At 37.6% G+C, this 18,686-nt stretch overlaps 1 protein-coding gene across 7 annotated transcripts in view; it reads right to left on the bottom strand.

Moving 5' to 3' along the window:
* Window positions 1-395: 395 nt before the first annotated feature.
* The window catches only part of AP4E1 (adaptor related protein complex 4 subunit epsilon 1), a 32,526-nt gene continuing 14,235 nt past the window's right edge, over window positions 396-18,686 (bottom strand). For 6 of the 7 annotated variants that reach the window (XM_034783182.1, XM_034783184.1, XM_034783185.1 and 3 more), the window contains 13 exons: window positions 18,562-18,684; window positions 18,357-18,466; window positions 17,803-17,942; window positions 16,505-16,617; window positions 16,237-16,355; window positions 14,888-15,190; window positions 14,002-14,116; window positions 11,645-11,780; window positions 9,986-10,244; window positions 8,520-9,095; window positions 5,493-5,677; window positions 3,571-3,728; window positions 396-3,012 (listed from right to left, as the gene is read on the bottom strand). In XM_034783182.1, the coding sequence (XP_034639073.1) occupies window positions 2,852-3,012; window positions 3,571-3,728; window positions 5,493-5,677; window positions 8,520-9,095; window positions 9,986-10,244; window positions 11,645-11,780; window positions 14,002-14,116; window positions 14,888-15,190; window positions 16,237-16,355; window positions 16,505-16,617; window positions 17,803-17,942; window positions 18,357-18,466; window positions 18,562-18,684 (2,498 nt within the window). In that variant the 3' untranslated portion in view covers window positions 396-2,851. The remainder of the gene's footprint in view (window positions 3,013-3,570; window positions 3,729-5,492; window positions 5,678-8,519; window positions 9,096-9,985; window positions 10,245-11,644; window positions 11,781-14,001; window positions 14,117-14,887; window positions 15,191-16,236; window positions 16,356-16,504; window positions 16,618-17,802; window positions 17,943-18,356; window positions 18,467-18,561; window positions 18,685-18,686) is intronic. The other variant, XM_034783183.1, reaches the window with a different exon arrangement.

Genomic DNA, 18,686 nt, shown 5'->3' with positions numbered 1-18,686 from the left:
TACTTGAAGCTGGAATACTTGTCATTACTAATTGCCGTTGTGAGCAAACCTAGTGAAATACATATGCTACATTCTTTGTCACTATGTTGTTGCATTGAGAAAGAATAATCCTAATGGGGGCTAGTACTCTGTCATTCAGCATATACATTTTTGTAATTCTGTAAAAACTTCTGCCCCTGCTTGCTAGCACATCTCATTTAATTTTTATGTACACACTGCTTGCCTGTATAGACAGAGCATTTTTCTGTCTTTTATTTAATCTCTTGGCAATGGTAGTCTAGACCTGCAGCCATTAAATTACAAATCATCTATGTTGGGGAACAATTCTTCAATGATATTAAATGCCATTATTCTAATAGTACCACTGTTAAGGTATACAGCACCAAAGACATATGTCCAGTTAAAACAGCTGTAAAACTGGGCTGGAGATTTTATTACACGCACATTATTAAATTACAGAAAAGTGTAAACACAATGAGAGATTAACACAATAGTTTTGGTGGACAATCTAAAAATAAAGGCTGTACCTCGGGTACAAGCGAGCAAACCCCTTTATGTCACAGCAACATAAGATCCTGGATTGTTTTCTCAGAATCATGGTTAAATTAAACAAACCATGGTGGAAAAAAGTAAGGATAAAGAGGAGCATCACACCTACAAGTAAACAGAAGGCATTACTGGTTTGTTTCATATCAGAAGAGCCTCAACATCCCATTAAAGAAATGGTGAAAAATCCATAGGCCAGAACAGATATTACTGTAACTTTTTATAATACATTGAAATCCAATTATAGCACCCAACTTGATTTACATTCTGTACTAGCAGGGAAATTAAAATAAGCTTTCATTCATACAAATTGTCTCAGAGCATTAAATATATGTTATTTAATGTATGCAGAATGTTTAATATATTTACAGATTTAGTGCATTTTAATAAATTCCTCAATTAGAGGGTATTGTAATAGCAGTGACCAAAAGATCTTTTCTTACGTCGTGGTACCTGTGGTAATAAGACAATTGGCTTAACCTCTAAAAGAAGTTATTAAAACAATCTTTTTAATAACTGGTGTATCAAAATTACATTCTTTATATGATTTTATGAACATTTAACAAAATGAGGCAAAATAAAAACAATTAATACTTTTCTTTCCTCCGACACTGATGTTTGCCAGATGAAAACTGAGAATATTAAGATACCTCCTAAGATTTTCCTTTTCAATATAAAAAATAGCATAAGAACAATGCAAATTGATGTAGAATCCCATTTCCTTTGTATGCCACACTTGCAAGCATTGTTTGCACAAATGTCAATTCTTCTAACTTTAAAGAAAAAATAGCTACTTGTGAATTACTGTAAAGTTGTGCAAAAAAGTGATGTGATCTAAATAAATGCAGATCACGGGATTCCAAGGCCTAGATGCTGGATTTTGGGAATGGTAATGACAAAGGGGAGAAACAATCCAGACACATACAGCATGCACACTAGGCTGATTAGATCTATTAAGCCTTAGGGCTTGTGGACACAAAGCAACAATGAACACTGGGTGTGATTTTGAAAACTCACTAACACATTGTGTATTAGTTGGTCTATGTAGACCCTGCCAGTGCACACTGAAAGTTCCCTAATGCACTTCAATGTAGTACTGTTTCAAATGGCACTAGAGTAAAATACACTTGGGAACTTTTAGTGCACACCAGCGGGGTCTACCTGGACCAGTTAGTGTGCTTTAGAAATCACACCCCCATAGTGCACATCGCTGTTCTGTGAAAACAAGCCTTTAGAAAGATTCGTAACCACACAATTACGTCCAAACCATGTATAAGCAATAATTCACAAAGACTGACAACCAATCAATAGATAATTAGCATTATAAAAGAAAACAAAGTAAATTCAAATGTTTCAGCCCAAATTAAATACACAGCACCTTCAAGATAAATACAGTCTTAATATTTTCCTCTACTATCCTTTTGAAAAATCTCTTTGGGACATGCACGGTTCTTTTGATGATTGTTACAGGCGTCTACCAAAGGCAAGTGAAGAAGAGGAATAAAATGAAAATGACAAGGAGCTGCAGATACCATACACATGACTTGGATAGCAATGGATCTCCATCTAATTCAGCTATCGCTATGCAACTCCCAGTTTTAGACACCTCTCCCATTCTCCAAAGACTGTCTGGATGCCATTAGTCAAATCCTTAACTGGTGAATGACTGAAAGATCCCGTGCAGTACTTCTGACCAATTAAAGCCAGTGAAAGGATTATGAAGCGTGCACTTGTATTCTGTGGTAAGATAACATACCACGTGCAACAGCCAGTATGAGTCTTGTTTCCAATAGTGCTTAAAATGCAGCTTTAGAAAAAGCTCATAAATGAAGTAAATGGTAATGTTACAGACAAGCATTTGAGTCATTTTTACAGAATAAAGCTGACTTCATAGCAGTGATGTTTTCCTTAAAATAATATTTAAGTACTAAGTAGCTGCTCCTAAGAGTAAAGGGTTGCTACATACAAAAATTACATAATAGAAAATAAATACTTTCAATCATCTACAATAAACTAAGAAATATACATTTCATTTAAACAGTTAGCAATACTTCATCGGGTCATTTGTCAGCAACTGTACAATCCTGAGCACATTTCTGCAGGCACATCGTAGATCATCCTACTTTCCTGTTAGTCCATATGGCATATGCCAGTTTCGGAGAGGTGGGGGAAAGGAGGAAGGTCAAACCACTTTTGAGTATTGTCTTAACTCATTTTGCTTTGGTAAACATTTGTGTAACCCTGTAAGTCTTTTGTATGTATTTATTTTTACACCAATAGGTTAGAAAAGCAGGCACTGTTGCAATTAAGCTTCCTCCATCACCTTTTGACACTGATACAATAAACTGTCTGGAAGAGCAGAACAAGAGGATCTAAACCAGAGTGCCAGTGTCCTTGCATGAGTACGACAATGCAGCAGACAGGGGACTGATGGAAGTAGCCGGCATGCCGCTATTCCCTCATTACCTTAAAAACAAAACAACAAATACATTTAAAACTAAAAGAAATAATTGCAATTCATATTAAATATAATTCAAATTGAAGTGTCCTTTCAAATGTAGTATTTTTCTGCCCTCTTCTTCTCTCTCACCTCAACTCATCCCATGCTTCAAACATCATTCCTAATTAGCCCCCTTGTCACTCCCAATTTCATGCCTTATTTCACACAAACCTTTAAAGTTTGCCTGCCAGTTCCCTCACCTCTTTCAAAATACTTCTGAAAACATATCTATTTTGGGAAGCACTTAAGATAAAAATGAGAACATGCCACTCTATTATTTGCCATTGTATTATACCCACTTATACCTTTACATACCAGCCATCAGCATCTGAGCAGACTTACTAAAGTCAATGGAGCAATGACTGTGTAGGGTTACTCATGTGCACAGGTGTTACAGGATCAGAGTCTTAGACAATAAACTCTTTGGGGCAGGAACTTTATTTACTTGGCACAACATATGTGCTGTGCAAAACCATGGGCACTTACAGCACCAAGATATAGAATATAAATGTTAATTCACTCACCAATAATTTCAACAATATGGAGCTTTAGTTTCTGCTTCAGGGCATTCAGAGCTATTGAGAGAGATCCCCGAGAAGGTGACATTTTTAGATTTTGTTTCACATCATTAGAAAAGGACAGCCACAATCTCCCAAAGTCTTCAGTGGTCATTTTCATTGGTCTGAAAAAAGATTTAAACACAAATCTGAGTAAAACCACCTCTGTATTATTCTGAATATAGCTGATCTCCAAAATAATCTGTATCTGAAAACCGTTATATAGCAAAGCAAACAATTTTAAAAATGCACTTGTCGAAACACAACCCTTCCACTCCACAATACAAAGAGCCTGAATTGCTTTTTACAGCAATTAAATTATTTTTTTTAAATTAAATTAAATTAAAAAAAAGATAACTTAACTTAAATCAAACATTAGTGCTGACCAACTTCAGACTAATGCCACTTAAATTGCCAAGTTATAAGCCCCTGAAATAAAGAGTTTACTATGGAAACCTTATAAATGTTGCTCTCAAGTACAAAGTCTAATTTAAAAACTTAAATTGGCTGCTTGAACACAAAATGTCACTTCCACTACTTCAGGAATGAAAACATTGAGAGTTGAAAAATAAAGAGCATGAGCTGTTTTTACAGTAAAAGCGGTCGGTCCTTTCACACAATATGGGTCCCTGCATTTAAAATAAACTCACTCAGTTTCAAAGATTTACAATTTACTTTCTGTTGAAGCAACATGCCTTTATTATCCTTTCTGTCCAATCCGTTTCATTCAACACTCCAAAAAAGTATTTAGTATTTCCAGTGAATGTGTCCAAGTGAAAAAGCATTCAGTAGTCTTATGGGATTTTGTACTTAGCTCTTGAATTCATAATTCAGTGGAAATCAATATTTTGGATAATCTAGGTAACTGAATCCTTTCTAAAGATAATTATTTGGGCAGACACCAAAACTAAGCTAAGCTATCTTCTGCAGTCAGAGGTATTAACATTCTTTACTATCCAAAACATTTGTGGCAACATTACTGAGTGCCTTATCTCACCACAAAATAGACCATATTTTCCATGGTAGCAAATAAGTAGATATTAAAAAAAAAAAAAAAAAAAAAAGTGTTAATACAGAACAAAATAGAGTTAATCTTTTACAGTGTGGTTTTGAGACAAGTATTTTTTTTATTATTTGGAATAAAAAGCTAAACTCCAAGGAGAGAAGTTGGGAAGAGGGAGGCGAGAAGAGGAGAAAAAGATTCATGCCTGAATTATTAATCTCAGTCTCTCTCATAGTACAATGCAAGAAATTTAGATCATGCCATCTTTATTTACAACAGAAAAAACTTCTCACTATCTCAAATATACATTTAAAAAGCAAAAGAGAAGGTAGCAGAAAAGCCTGTGAAAGTCACTATGTATATAATTTTTAAAGCCATGAAGACAATGTGAACTTTAATGCTCATTGAAGGCGTTGGACTGACATTCCTCATTTCTGAAATCCTCAATTTATAAGAATAGGCACAGCCGGGCAATTGTTGTACTAGCCTCCTTACACTGCCCCTGCTATGAATGCTCAACATGGACAGATGATTATTAAAGATGTGCGGGTTGCTCAGTCTCCATGCTTATTCATTCCAGGCTCTTTCTGCTGAGACTGCCAATAAAGGAGCCAGTTGTGATGATGGGGGGAATTGTGATGGCATTACTGGCCTCTAGGAACCAGACTAATGACAACACACGTATTTCACATATTAATAGGCCATTGACAAGTGGTGACATACTGTACTAACATTACCAGTCTGAATTAGATTAAAAACCAATAGCCCACAGACAGAAACCTCTATTTCCCATCATCAGCTTTCTGAGCCAACCTGTGCTATTTACTACTTCGACTGCAATACCAGATTTAAAAAAAAAAAAAATCTTATTTTATCAGCGATTTACCTGATGAAATCTGACAGTGAGAAAGTTAGTGAAAACTCAAGATGAGTATCCGTATCTAGATGATAACTAATGGAGCCAGAGAGAACGCCCTCTGTACAGACTTTTTCCAACTGCACACACTTTTGGCAGCTTTCCATGCTTTGAGCTTCTATGACAGGAAAATGACAGCTAAGACTCTCAAAGATCTACAAAGAAAGAAAAAAGTTAACAGAGGTATAGAAAATATTCAGATTACTGTCAACTAGAAATTGCTAAACCAGAGTTTACAATCCCCGAAAACACCAGGACTGATTCTGCTCTTACACTCGTGTAACCTAATTGACTGCAATGACATCAATCCCGATTTCCATTAGGTGTGAGATCAGGATCACAAAGGACAATCCCACCCCAACGTGCACACTAAATTACATTTAACTTCTGTGGAAATGCACATGGCAGTTTCACTAGTCAAACAATGACATTCCAAACAGTCAATTCAACAAAATGCTAACTACTTCTCTACCAGGATTTTATTATAAAATAGCCATTTGTTTTAGCAGAGGGTAAACAGGAAATCTTGTAAACAGAGAACGCGCTTTGAACTGCTCTCTCTGTACTCCATCATTGCTGAATAGAACCATAGTACTGTTGCATGTTTTATCCACCACATTGTAAATTTACCCGTGACTATTGTACTGTTGGTTTGGGTTTAACTGTAAAATTTTACAGAAATGCACTTTGACTGACTATTCAAAGTGAATTTAGTGCTCAGGAAAGTTGTTGAACTGACAGCCCTGGAAACTGAAAGCCTTGATTTATCATCAAAACAAGTTCACACGGCAGACAGCGAAACTGCAAGATTCCATTTCCATTGACATTCAGTCTTTGGCCTCTGCTGAAACTGCCACTCTGCCACCGCACAGGTGCCAACTGTGGTAGCAGTCTGTGGTATGGACACTTGTCAGCTAAGAACAACATAACCAACTAGATATGTGATAGCAGCAACCTAGCCTGATTCAAACCAGAAATTCTACAGGAAAAAGGCATCCAAACCCATTACCAGGCCCCTGTTGCTTATTTCCACTGATCCAGTTAGCAATGGACCACTGCAGAAACTGAGATTTCATGACTCTGTACCTGAACTCCCTTTCAGTGGACTCCCTCTCCCCTCTTATCCCAAAAGTCTACCCTTCTGCTTTCGAACAGGGGACAATTTCTATAGATCAGTCAGCACTCTTATGAACATTGAATATCCAACGCTCAATACTATGACTGGCATATACTGTTATTTTGAGGATATCTAACCATGTTCCAGGTATGTGCGAATGGCCACATCTTGGAATATAGCAAGATCCACAGACATTTATAGCAATCCATAAATACTTTTTAGGGTATATCTACATTTGAGCTAGGTGGTGCGATTCCCAGCTTGCAAACATGTACCCATGTTAGCTCTGCTCGTGCTAGTGCCTAAAAGTAGCAGTGTCCTCAGCAGCACAGCCGGCGGCTCAGGCTAGCCACCTGAGTACATACCCGAATGTACACGAGGAGGCTAACCCAAACAGCCAGCCATACTGCTGTAGTCACATTTATTTTTAGGCAGTCACTCAAGCAGAGCCAGTGTGGGTATGTGTACCCCTCCCAGCTCAAATGTAGACATACCCTTATATTAATTAACACATGTAAAGGTTTGAGGTTCAATCAATAAGATTTTTCTATTACATCCTTAGAAGTTTTTTACCATGATCCTCTTTTACCAACCAATATACAGTAACTCCTCACTTAATGTTGTAGTTATGTTCCCAAAAACACGACTAAGTGAAACGATGCTAAGCTAATCCAATTTCCCCATAAGAATTAATGTAAATGGGGGGCGGGGTTAGGTTCCAGGGAAATTTTTTTCACCAGACAAGGATATATATCACACACATATATATATATATATATATATATACACACACACACACACACACACACACATACACACAGCATACGTTTTAAACAATTTAATACTGTACACAGCGATGACGATTGTGAAGCTTGGTTGAGGTGGTGAAGTCAGAGGGTGGAAGAGAGTGGTTTATTTCCCAGGGAATGCCTTACTGCTAAATGATGAACTAGCTTTTGGCTGAGCCTTCAAGGGATAACCCGTTGTTAATGTAGCCTCACACTCTACAAGGCAGCACGACTGGAGGGAGGGGAGATAGCATGGCAGACAGAGACACACACCCTGTGCGAGAGACAGAGATGCACATTGCCCCTTTAAGTACACTGACCCCACTCTAAGTATACTGCCTATTTAATCAGATCAGCAAGCTGAGACAGCAGCTGCTGCTGCCGCCAGGAAGCTCCCTCTGTCCTGAGCTCTGTCGTGTTCGCTCCCTCCCCCCCCCCACTATGGAGATGGGGTAAGTGGGGTGCAGGAGCAGGGGGGAGGGGGACACCCTGACATTAGCCTCCCTCTCTCTCTTCCCCCGCCCAGCAAGGAAGAGACTCCCGGGAGCAGCTCCAAGGCAGAGGGCAGGAGTAGCACATGGCAGTGGGCGGAGGGACAGCTGAACTGCCAGCAACTGATAGCCTGCTGGGCAGCTGCTGCATGGGGAACTTAGGGGAGCGGGGAGCTGCCGGTCCACCCTGGTTCCAAGCCCCCACCAGCTAGCTGCAAAGGGCTGCTCTTCCTGCAAGCAGTGGACAAAGCAGGCGGCTGCCAAAAGACGTTATAAGGGAGCATTGCACAACTTTAACGAGCATGTTCCCTAATTGATCAGCAACGTAACAACGAACAACATTAACCAGGATGACTTTAAGTGAGGAGTTACTGTACAAATCCCAGATGTAGCTGAAGTCCTAAAGAAATCTCTAAAACACCTTCATTGCCCTCACTACATGAGAACAAGAATAGTAACATGTCTGATTCCTTAAAAGTCATCAAAAGCTTATTAACCGTCTGAACTACCTGAAAAGAAAAACTCACTGTATGTCACAAGTAAAAAACAGAGGAAACCAATGGTTCTCTTCTATTGTACAAGTAACAATTCATTTTCTTACCTTAAAATGCTCTGCACTTTCAAACACTAGGTTCACAGTTTTGAGTGGTGAGGTGCTGTTGTTGGCAACAAACAGGACAAGCAGTGAACAGTCATCTGTCCAAACTTTACACCAGTACACAGTCAGGATGTCACTACTACAAAGCTCTACTATTTCCGAATGAGGGTGACCAGCTAGTTCTTCTGGTAAGCAAAGACTCAAGGGGGCCTTATTGGCAACTATATCTGTAACATTTTGGGGAGGCTGAAAAACTTCAATATTACTATCAGCAAACAAAGAGGATGTCGATAGTCTACAGTTTGAAAGCTGCTCATCCAGTCCAACTTCTGTTACAGATTGAGACGTTTCAAATGATACACTAGCTTCCAAAACTTCTGAAGAACTCAGTGAGATCTTCCTTAATCCGAGATGTTCATTGCCCTGAAAGTTTTCCTTATTGTTAGGAGCTGTATCAGGTAAGGAACTGAAAGGCAAGGTAGCAATATTTTGGAAGCTAGATGCTTCTTCGCTATTCTGGGTTTCACTTATTTTTGATTTTTTTTTAAACTTCTGAGTGATGATGTCTGCTCTCCCCATCTGAGGAAAAAACAGAAGGGATTTTTACATTTATTTATTTTAACTTGGTGATTGGCTTAATTAACAGAGTGAAGCCTGTCTGGAAGGACCAGGGACAAAGGGCAAATAAAAGTTAACTGTCCAACAGAGGTGACCTTTAAATAAAGATTTGTTTTAAAATATGCATTGGACACTGCATAGGACACTTAAGAAGTTACTTTGGGGGTACTGGAGTTGTTCTGTAGTGCAGGCATCATTGTGGTTCCTGTACAATTAGGAAATTCTTTATCTTCTGTTGAAAAACATCTATATTTACATAAAGATTTTGCAGAAAAGCAGGGATAAGATATTAAGATTTGAACAAGCAGTGCTGATAAAGGTCATGAGTAGAAGATTCTTTGAATGGTGAGTGATTTTACTTCTCACATTCTACCATACCCAGCCACAAGTTATGGAAAACGTGTCAGTCTTAACCCGTACTGCCAGGTATGCGAGCTCTGCAACCTCCAATGGCTCTTTGAAGCTGCGTTAAAGGTAGCGAATACTTGGGAAGCTTAACATAGGTTTGAGCTTTGTGAGGAGGCAGGGCAAGCAAACATAGGGGAGCAGTGTGAACACAGGGGAGTTCCGGCTACTCAGGACAATTCACTCCAAAGCCTTTAATAACCGAAGAAGTTGCTTGATTTTAAAATCTGTCATTTAAAGTATTTTTTGCTCCTTTCTTTCTAGGAGCCCCGATAAACAGGTTCTTTAGGTAATGACAGCTATTTCCAATATCCTTTTTTTAATTCATGTCACATTCTGAATGCTACTGAACACTGATTTGAGAGCAGCTGTATACAAATAATAACTGAAATTAAATACAGCTATTTTGTAAACTTTGTAACTTGTAATTTATAAAAATCACCTACCAGACTGATAGTGCTGTTTGACCCTAGCCCAACAAACAATGTTGATGCTAGCTGCTGCTTCTCCTTTTCTTCCTCTGAAAGGCTGACTACCTGTTGCTCAGACTGCATCAGAGGAGGATCAACTACATGTGCTGTTAATATGCTATCTTGAGGAACAGGTTGTGTTTTATCTTCTTTTCCTGTTTTGTTCTCTTTTTTCGGGAGGTAGCCTTCTTTCCCCCATAATTTCCTCACACCATCAAGTTTCAGACAATTGGTCCTAAAAAGATATGTAATAAAGCAGGGTCAGCTTGTGAAAGTGCTATTCCGAAAAGCAAAGCCATTTTTACAGAGGTTTCTGTAAATTTGCATACACTTTGCACTCTAACATCCCAATGGACAGGAGAATAGAAACTAGCCTTCTTCTATCTGCATGGACATTCCATGCTAACAACTTTCTCTGCTACCACACAAATACACACTCAGTCCCTGCTGTGAAATCAGCAAGAAGTGGATACTATGCCCAGGTTGCTCTCAGCTATCTAGGTTTTTATATACATCAGCTATTACAAAAAACTCTCTCTTTCCTTCACTTGTTATAAATATTTTGGTTGTAGATTTGACCATATGTAATTTAGGTGGGGTCACTAAAGGTGAGGAAGATCCAGGAAGTGGAATTTAACAGACATGGGCCAGATGTTGAGAAAACTGATTCCTGCACACACAAGTCTCATTCTTGATGTTGATATTTCTGTTGTTCCAGCGGAACTGAATTGTTTTGACAGATCATAATCATCTAGAGTGAGGCACTTCCTTGGATAAATTGGGACAATCCCATGTAAGGCTTTGAACATTAGGAATGGGACCTAGAATTTGACAATGTGTTCCATGAGAAGCCATGGATGAGAAGTAGCGTGAGAGTGGAATACATTATTTCATAGGAGTATTGCACTTAGAAAGTAGTGAAAACCTGTAATGTATTTGAAGATGTAAAGCATTTTGTAAATGTTGCACATCGTTATATGTTTGGACTTTATTTTAAAAATCTGAGATGAGTTAATTTTCTATTCAACTAAAAGTAACCTCAACACCAGCACAAGAATCTGCTTGAACAGTCTGGACAGACTCTCGGATAAAGCACAAGACTTGACAGACTTGTAAATATTCTATGGCTGTAAGTGCAACGAACGAGTAGGGTTTTAGGTTTTCCCTTGTGCTAATAAAAAGAGAATTTCTGACTAAGTTCACATTTCAGAAATTCTTCAACAGGACTTGTGAGGAGCATCCAGCTGTTCCATGATAAGTTTAAAGATGTTAAGTCCCATTTAATAAATAACTCATTTGTGTGGAACTATAATTATTCACGGATCTCTGTAATAAAGGAAATTTCCTTTATTACAGAGTTTTGTACTGTCTGAAGAGGAAGATTCAGAAAAGCGTGCATTTTCACTGCATAAATTTCTTCTAGCTAATCTGACAAAAAAGGTATCCTTGATTATTTCTTTTTTGTATAGTGGATTAGCATAGTGATTTCTTTTTGCGTAAAAGCTGTTTTCAAGAACCACTGTTCTAAGTTAAGTCCATGTGATTAAACAAGTAACAAAAATTCAACCCTGACAAGAACATAGGTTTAACTGCACAAGAAATTCTATATTTGACTTCAAAGATCGAATAACTCACTCTTTCTGTCCTAACTCGGCACTATTACCAGACATGTCTGAACCAAGAGAAAGACCAGCAGGAGATTGCCGGCCAGTGAAGCCGGATGAAGACATGCTTGAAGTAAACGACAATCCATAAGGTTCAAAATTCAGAGCTGCAATACAGACAGAACAGCATTTATCAAGACAGAACATAAAACTTTAAAAAAATAAATAAATCTAGCTCCTTTAGAAAAAGACAAGTTATTCTATCTAATATTTGTCATCTCTCAGTTTTTACCATTCAGGATTTTATCCTTATTAAAACCAGTTGTTCCTGATTTTTTTTTTTTTTTAAGTTTAGACAGATAGGCTTTTTCCTCTCTCAAAAGAAACATGTACACATACACCTGCTTAGTTCATACATAAATTTACATTCAATTTAAAAAAAAAAAAAAAGTGGTAAAACATCAGAAGTGATATTTTCTCCCCTAAAAATTATTGTCAATACTGTTTTTTTATTATTATTTTCAAGCGACACTGCACAGGACCAAAATAAACCAACTTTTGCATGTGCTCTTCAGACTGCACATCCTCTAATGTGTTTTGAATCCACATTAAGTTTGCCCTCTCTCTCTCTCTCTCTCTCTCACACACACACCACAATTTTTTAGAGCACATACATAGGAGAACTCAAACTGTTTCATGCTTATAGCACTGTTCTCTTGGCAATGGAGCATGAGGGCAGTCATTGAAGCTGCTATGGTTTTCTGTTCAGATCCTTAACAGGGGAAAATAACCTTTTGTGTTTGCAGAAGTTTTCTTGGAGGGTATAGGATTTGGGTTTTTAACTACATGTTTACAAACAACACTTCAATATAAATTATCACAAACACTTAGATCTCTACAAAACCATAAGGTTTTCATGTCACTGAACACGCTGTCAGCAATAACTTTATTAAAGTTAACTATTTCACCTCTTTTTAAAAAGATGTCTAAATTAGTAGAAGATACAAATGACTACCTGAAGAACCACTGTTTGCATATTTGATTTCTATAAATGTTTCTTTACAAACTGCACACCAGACCACCACTTGGGGATGGTTTGACAAGGTAAATACCAGTAATTTAGCCATCAATTCTTCCACATGAAACAAAGGGGAACTAAATATATTTGCATCCACAACCAATATCAATATTAAATACTTGTTACAGTGTGATTTTTTTATTTCACCTGTTTCCACAGTTAAGATTTCACCTCCCAGAAAAACAGGACAGTACACGCCATAAAACTTAACAGAAAGCCAGGAGTACCTACCTTGCTTAAGAAAACCAAATGCTAGAACTATCCATACTATGCACAAGACTACTCTCTTTCATTTTCCACGGTGAACCACATTATACACTTGTAAGCTTCCTCCAGACTTCACTTAAAACAATTTTTTGTGCATTTTTACACAAAACAGCTACAAAATGCATTCTAAATATATACACTAAAGATAGGGTATATCAAATAATTCTGCTCTTAAATCTATAGAATCTTTCTACTTAAGTTTTTTATACGGGATATCCCGTTATCTACACCGTTTATATAAATAAAGCAAAAGTGATATTTCTTCTAAAAAGCAAAGTCCAGAAACCAATAAAAAAAAATTCTGATGGACAATAGTGTGGCCAAGACGTGAATGCTAAGTACTATAAAACTTGGTATTCCCTGCCTTTATCTTAATTCTCCCTCCCTCTCCCCCACCCACCCTCCAAATCCCACAAGCTGCCAGGAAGCATGGGATAATGTTCTGGACTCCAGAGCAACAAGCTAGTTGTAGATGGAAGTTACACATCCTAATCGGGTATGGCATTAGCCAAGTCCCAAAGGGAGCTTAGTTCAATCTTCAATAAACAAGAGTTTTTTGGATGAATCCCAGTAGCCAAGGGTGAGCTAAGAAAGTGGCACAAAGTAGCAGAGAGTCTGAAGAACATCACAGAGGAGCCTGAGATCATCTGCATAATCAAAAGCTGAATATGAAAGATAGGGTCCTGGTGCACACTATGGGTTTGATCCAAAGTTCAGTAAAGTAAATTGGAGAATTTTAATCAACTTCAATGGACTTTGGACCAGGCCTTGTTTGTAAGCACTGCATCTATAACTTACGTATTTCAGGAAGCTGGGCAATATGATTTTACCGGTTCTAGCTGGCCTTAAAACCTATGAAGCAATGAATCACTCCTACAGTTGTGGACGACATTTTTAAATGGAGAGGTAACATTCTCTCTGAAGCAAAGTTCAATTAATGCAATTAAATCAATGGTGTTCTTACACCAACGTTATTCTAAAATTTTAATTTGTTTTGTTTGGCTAATTTATCATACATTTAATAAATACGAAGTAACAGTCACCTTTTTCCTGAGAAAGCTTCTCCTCCTGTCTCTGGTGATGAGGTTTATATGGTGCTGCACCACAGCTAAGTCCTTCAGCCACAAACCCATCTAGGAAAGATAAGGAAGCATCTACCTATGTTGAATTCAGAAAGACGGTAATAATCAGAATCTTTCCACTAAATGAAACTAATGTTTCTTAACAAAGGAACATTCCATTTTATAACAATTCAGCATACTGACATCTCACAGCTCTCACACCTGTATCACTAAGAAGATAATGTATTCCATACTTACACTATCGTCCAAGGGAATATTTTATATATAGAGGGTATTGAGTTAACATGTTAAAACAGATCAATTTGGATGGTAGGTCTTAAGCATAATTAGCCTCTCTACAATTTTCCAATCTCACTGGTATGTTTGGACAAGAAATCTTGAACAAAAGAACTTGCATCCCAACACAATCTAACTGAACACCATGTAAATATACTAATTTTACAGTAAAATTAGTCAGAGGTAAACATTTCCCTTCCCGAATACTATACCTCAATTCAACTACTAGTAGGCTGTTCTAACAAAAAGTAGAACCACAAAGACAAACTAATGCTGCATAACACTGGATATACAAGAGGCTGAATTTGCCTTCCTAAAAAAATCCATTTTATAAAACAACAAATATGAACATGGCATAGCAAATGACAACTTCATTGCTTCTTAATATCACCAGCACATCAAGACTTATCAAGAATCCCGTTAAGAGTGCTTATTGCAACTCATTCTAAGTGATTTGATAGATTTGCATCTTTACTCTCAGACATATCTAAATATAATCATTTAAAAATACATAATTTATAGAAATACATGAATTTTTAAGCATGGAATACATACATTACAGTTATCTTACCATTATCTCATCACAACTGGCATCAAGCGGAAACAAGTTTTTCATCAGCTCCTTGTTTTCACACAGATGTTTTAATTCAAAGGCATATTGCCTCATGCATGTGTCTAGAGAAGTGCTGAATTCCTGGATTAGTTTATCAACTGTTTTAGAACAGGACATGCGGGATGACATTTTAGTGACTGCAGTCATAATCCAGGCTTTAGTTTCAGAAGTAACAAAAGTCTGCTTCAGCAACCTGTGCAGTCTTGTTATAATGACTTCTGGATCACCATCATTTATAAGGTAGGAATACTCCCCCAAAACCTATGAGCAAGACACAGATATAACAGACATTCAGTTACACAGGCATCAGTGCTTTCATCTTGGAAATTAATATATAATGGTAATACTCTAACAAAGTCCACCTCACATTAAACAAACCATTATAAGATAAGGAAATCCTTTAAATTCTGGACTTTAGAAAGAATTTTTTACATTATATATCCAAACAAAAACAAGCAATATACTGTGGAAAGAGACATAGGGTCTGCTGGTTTTTGAGTATTGTTGGCTGGTCCTCAGTTTAAGATCATTTCACTGTAGTTCTATCTACTCTACAAAACTGACCACCACTCAGAACAGTGGTCAGCAACCAATCCTCTCTAACCCTGAAAACAGTTTAATTATTAGTGCAGAGCAGATCAAACTACTTTCATTTATTAAAAAAAATCCATCTCAACTTAAAGTTTCTGTTGGCAAATCAATACTGTTTTCTGTAACAATGCCTGTCATGTCTACCCTAGCAATTAAATTGTTTTCAGCACTGGTTCAAAGGGACCCATTTGTGACAATTATAGTCATCAAGGTGCAGATTTTCTAGTGCAGATAGGGTTTTCCAAGCTGTAGTTCAGTTTTAAATGGAAAATGCTTGAGATTACATTTTACTGTATTTCACTTGCATTTTCACAAACACATCAATGGGATGCCAATTTTTGGTTCATTAAATCAAGTAGCTGCCTAGCACAGTGCTAACCCAATAGCTAAACAAGTACAATTAACCATCTGCTCAGTTTCCAATTCAAGTGGAATCTGCTTGCTTTCACAGGTGTCACAGAATACAAGTTCAGCATCTTGGCATGTCATCATAAGGTTACGAATGCATTTCACAAACACATACAGCCTTACTATGGAAAAGACAGAAAATCTCACAGCCACTGAAACAGGCGGTTGGTAGAATAAATTTCAGTGTAAAACGTTCTTTAAAAAAAAAAAAAAAAAAAAAAAAAAAAAAGAATATAAAGTTCAAAAAGCAATCACTTATGACAGGCAGTTTTCACATCTATCGTATTTTCATACTGCAGCAATCTTACCCAGCTCATAACTTGAAGAAATTTCTGTGGATAAAAAGTATCTTCCTCCTCCAGCAAAGAAAGATAAGACTGGACAGCATAAAGCCGTAGCTCCTCATCTTCCTTTTCATCATCAAATCCTAAAAAGAAAAATTACACATTATTAAATCTTTGCTTAAAAACTTATGCTGCATGTGTCACAGAATTCAAGACAGATTTAGAAAAATAAAACCAAGACATTAGCTAACAAAGCATGACTTCTCTTTACAGAATTCAGTAAGTTACCCACCTTCAGCCAGCAGCCTCAAGAAGTTGTTTGGGATGTCAGGGTGCATTACATCTCCTCCTACTGAAAATACGGCATTCATAGTCTGGATGAACCACTCATTGTCAGGGGCATATGTATCCAGAACGTTAAGGGAAAATAAGATGTACACTAGTATATCATGTTTATCTATTGTTACTTACAATCTAAAAAAAGAAAAATCTAAAGAGTTTTGAGGATACATATACATATGGAATATCTGAACAGACAAGTGTTTACTATTGAAATGTTTTCCAAGCTAAGGAAGGAGAAAAAGGACAAACGGGGCAGTTTTCCCAGAGCCTCTGGGTCCAAAAGTGTTACCATATGGAACTGTGAATCTTTTTTCTTCTGAGTGTTTTGCAATCCCAAAGCCTGCACCATTGCTGTCCTGCAGTGTTCTCATTTAATGAGGATGCTTTTTGGACTATTGAGGATTTTTTTTTTTTTTTTTTTTTAAACAAAGCCATATCATGCTCCACAACTCTCTATTTCATTGGAAGAGCTGCACTCTACTAGGAAAACCATACTCACGGTTAGGAAGTGCTGAAGTCTGATTCAATAAGGCACTAAACTCCTTCTCTCCTTCCAGGGCTGGCTCTACTGTTTTTGCCGCCCCAAGCAGCGCGCCGAATTGCCACCGCGGATGGCGGGGGCAGTCTGTGTGTCATTAGGGCGGCACGCACGTTTCCGCGGCAGCGGCAATTCGGCGGCAGCTTCTGTCTTCAGCCGGAAGACAGAAGCCGCCGAATTGCTGCCGCAGGCCGCTGAAGACAAAAGCTGCCGCCGAATTGCCGCCGCTGCGGAAACGTGCGTGCCACCCTAACAGCACATGGACTGCCCCCGCCCTCCGCGGCGGCAATTCGGAGCGCTGCTTGGGGCGGCAAAAACACATGTTTTGCCGCCCCTTGCAGATTGCCGCCCCAAGCACCTGCTTGGAATGCTGGTGCCTGGAGCCAGCCCTGTCTCCTTCACACTACAGTGCATGCTTTTTAATGTTTTCTTTTAGGAGAAGGTTATTACTATTAACTTAAAAGGTGAACTCCAAAGCAAAGCCCAAACGCTTCAGCGCCCTTTACTTTGTGATGAAATAAAAAATATATGTTGAGATAATTATTTCTTCTGTTGTTTTTTTTACATTTGAAATAAAGAATTATAGTATCCTGGCTTCCCTCTTTTTCCTGGAAGACCACAAAATGATCTTTGGAGGATGTGAATAGTGATGTCACATGAAGCTGTAACAGAAGCTCTGGCTCTAAATCTTCAATAAAAGAAAAGGATATTTCTCAACTAATTCTGCTATTTTGCCAGTTAAGTTGATGATGGTATATTCTTCCTTGCTTTGTCTTAAGTAGTCCAGCATCTTTTGAACTATGACAGTTACATTCTGCCCATTGGTAATTCTATAGAGAAGCTCCAATGTCTGAAGGGGAAAACAAAAGAAACAACATTTAAGTAACTCTAATCACACAACACAGGAGCGACACACAGACAGGAACTTAGTACATAGTGCCAAATTGGACAAAAATCTTAAACACAATATATTGTTTTATTCTCACATCATACTGGCATTTATCTTCTTAAGAAATGTTTTTAGACTGTTTTTAGAATGAAATAAAAGATTTGTAGAAAAGGAAAGGAGAAAACAAAGTATGAAGAGGACCAAGTTTTCTATTTAATTCCTTTCACACAGTTACCACAGGCAAACAATATAAATATGCCTTTGTTTGATGATGCCATTATTGTACTATTAATGAGATTTACTCTAAAAAGACATTAATATAGCATGAACTTTAAACATTAAGCTCTCTTTATGGGCATTCAAAAATCAACTTACTTCCCTTTTGATGATAGGATCAGGATGGTCAAGACATTCAATTATTGTCATTTGGTGCTGAAGTGCCAGATTAGGATCCTGCTGGATAACATAGGTCAGAGCTTTTAGTCCTAGAAAATAAATTATTGCATAAAGATATGACAAAAGATCACATACACACGATCAGATTAAAAATCTTCTTGCTGAGATGATCAGGTATTCTTACCTAAATACTTCAAATTAATTTTAGGTGATAGAACAAATTTTCCAATGCATTTGGCAGCCTTCTCAAGCAGGTCAGATTTGGGGCAAATGGTATAAATTGTTTGTACACATTCAAATAAGATAGCT

This window comes from Trachemys scripta, chromosome 10, assembly GCF_013100865.1.
Source record: "Trachemys scripta elegans isolate TJP31775 chromosome 10, CAS_Tse_1.0, whole genome shotgun sequence".
In the NCBI taxonomy this organism is placed as follows: Eukaryota; Metazoa; Chordata; order Testudines; family Emydidae; genus Trachemys; species Trachemys scripta.
The sequence above is the reverse complement of the archived record's forward strand: the minus strand, read 5'-3'. Positions and strand labels throughout refer to the sequence as shown.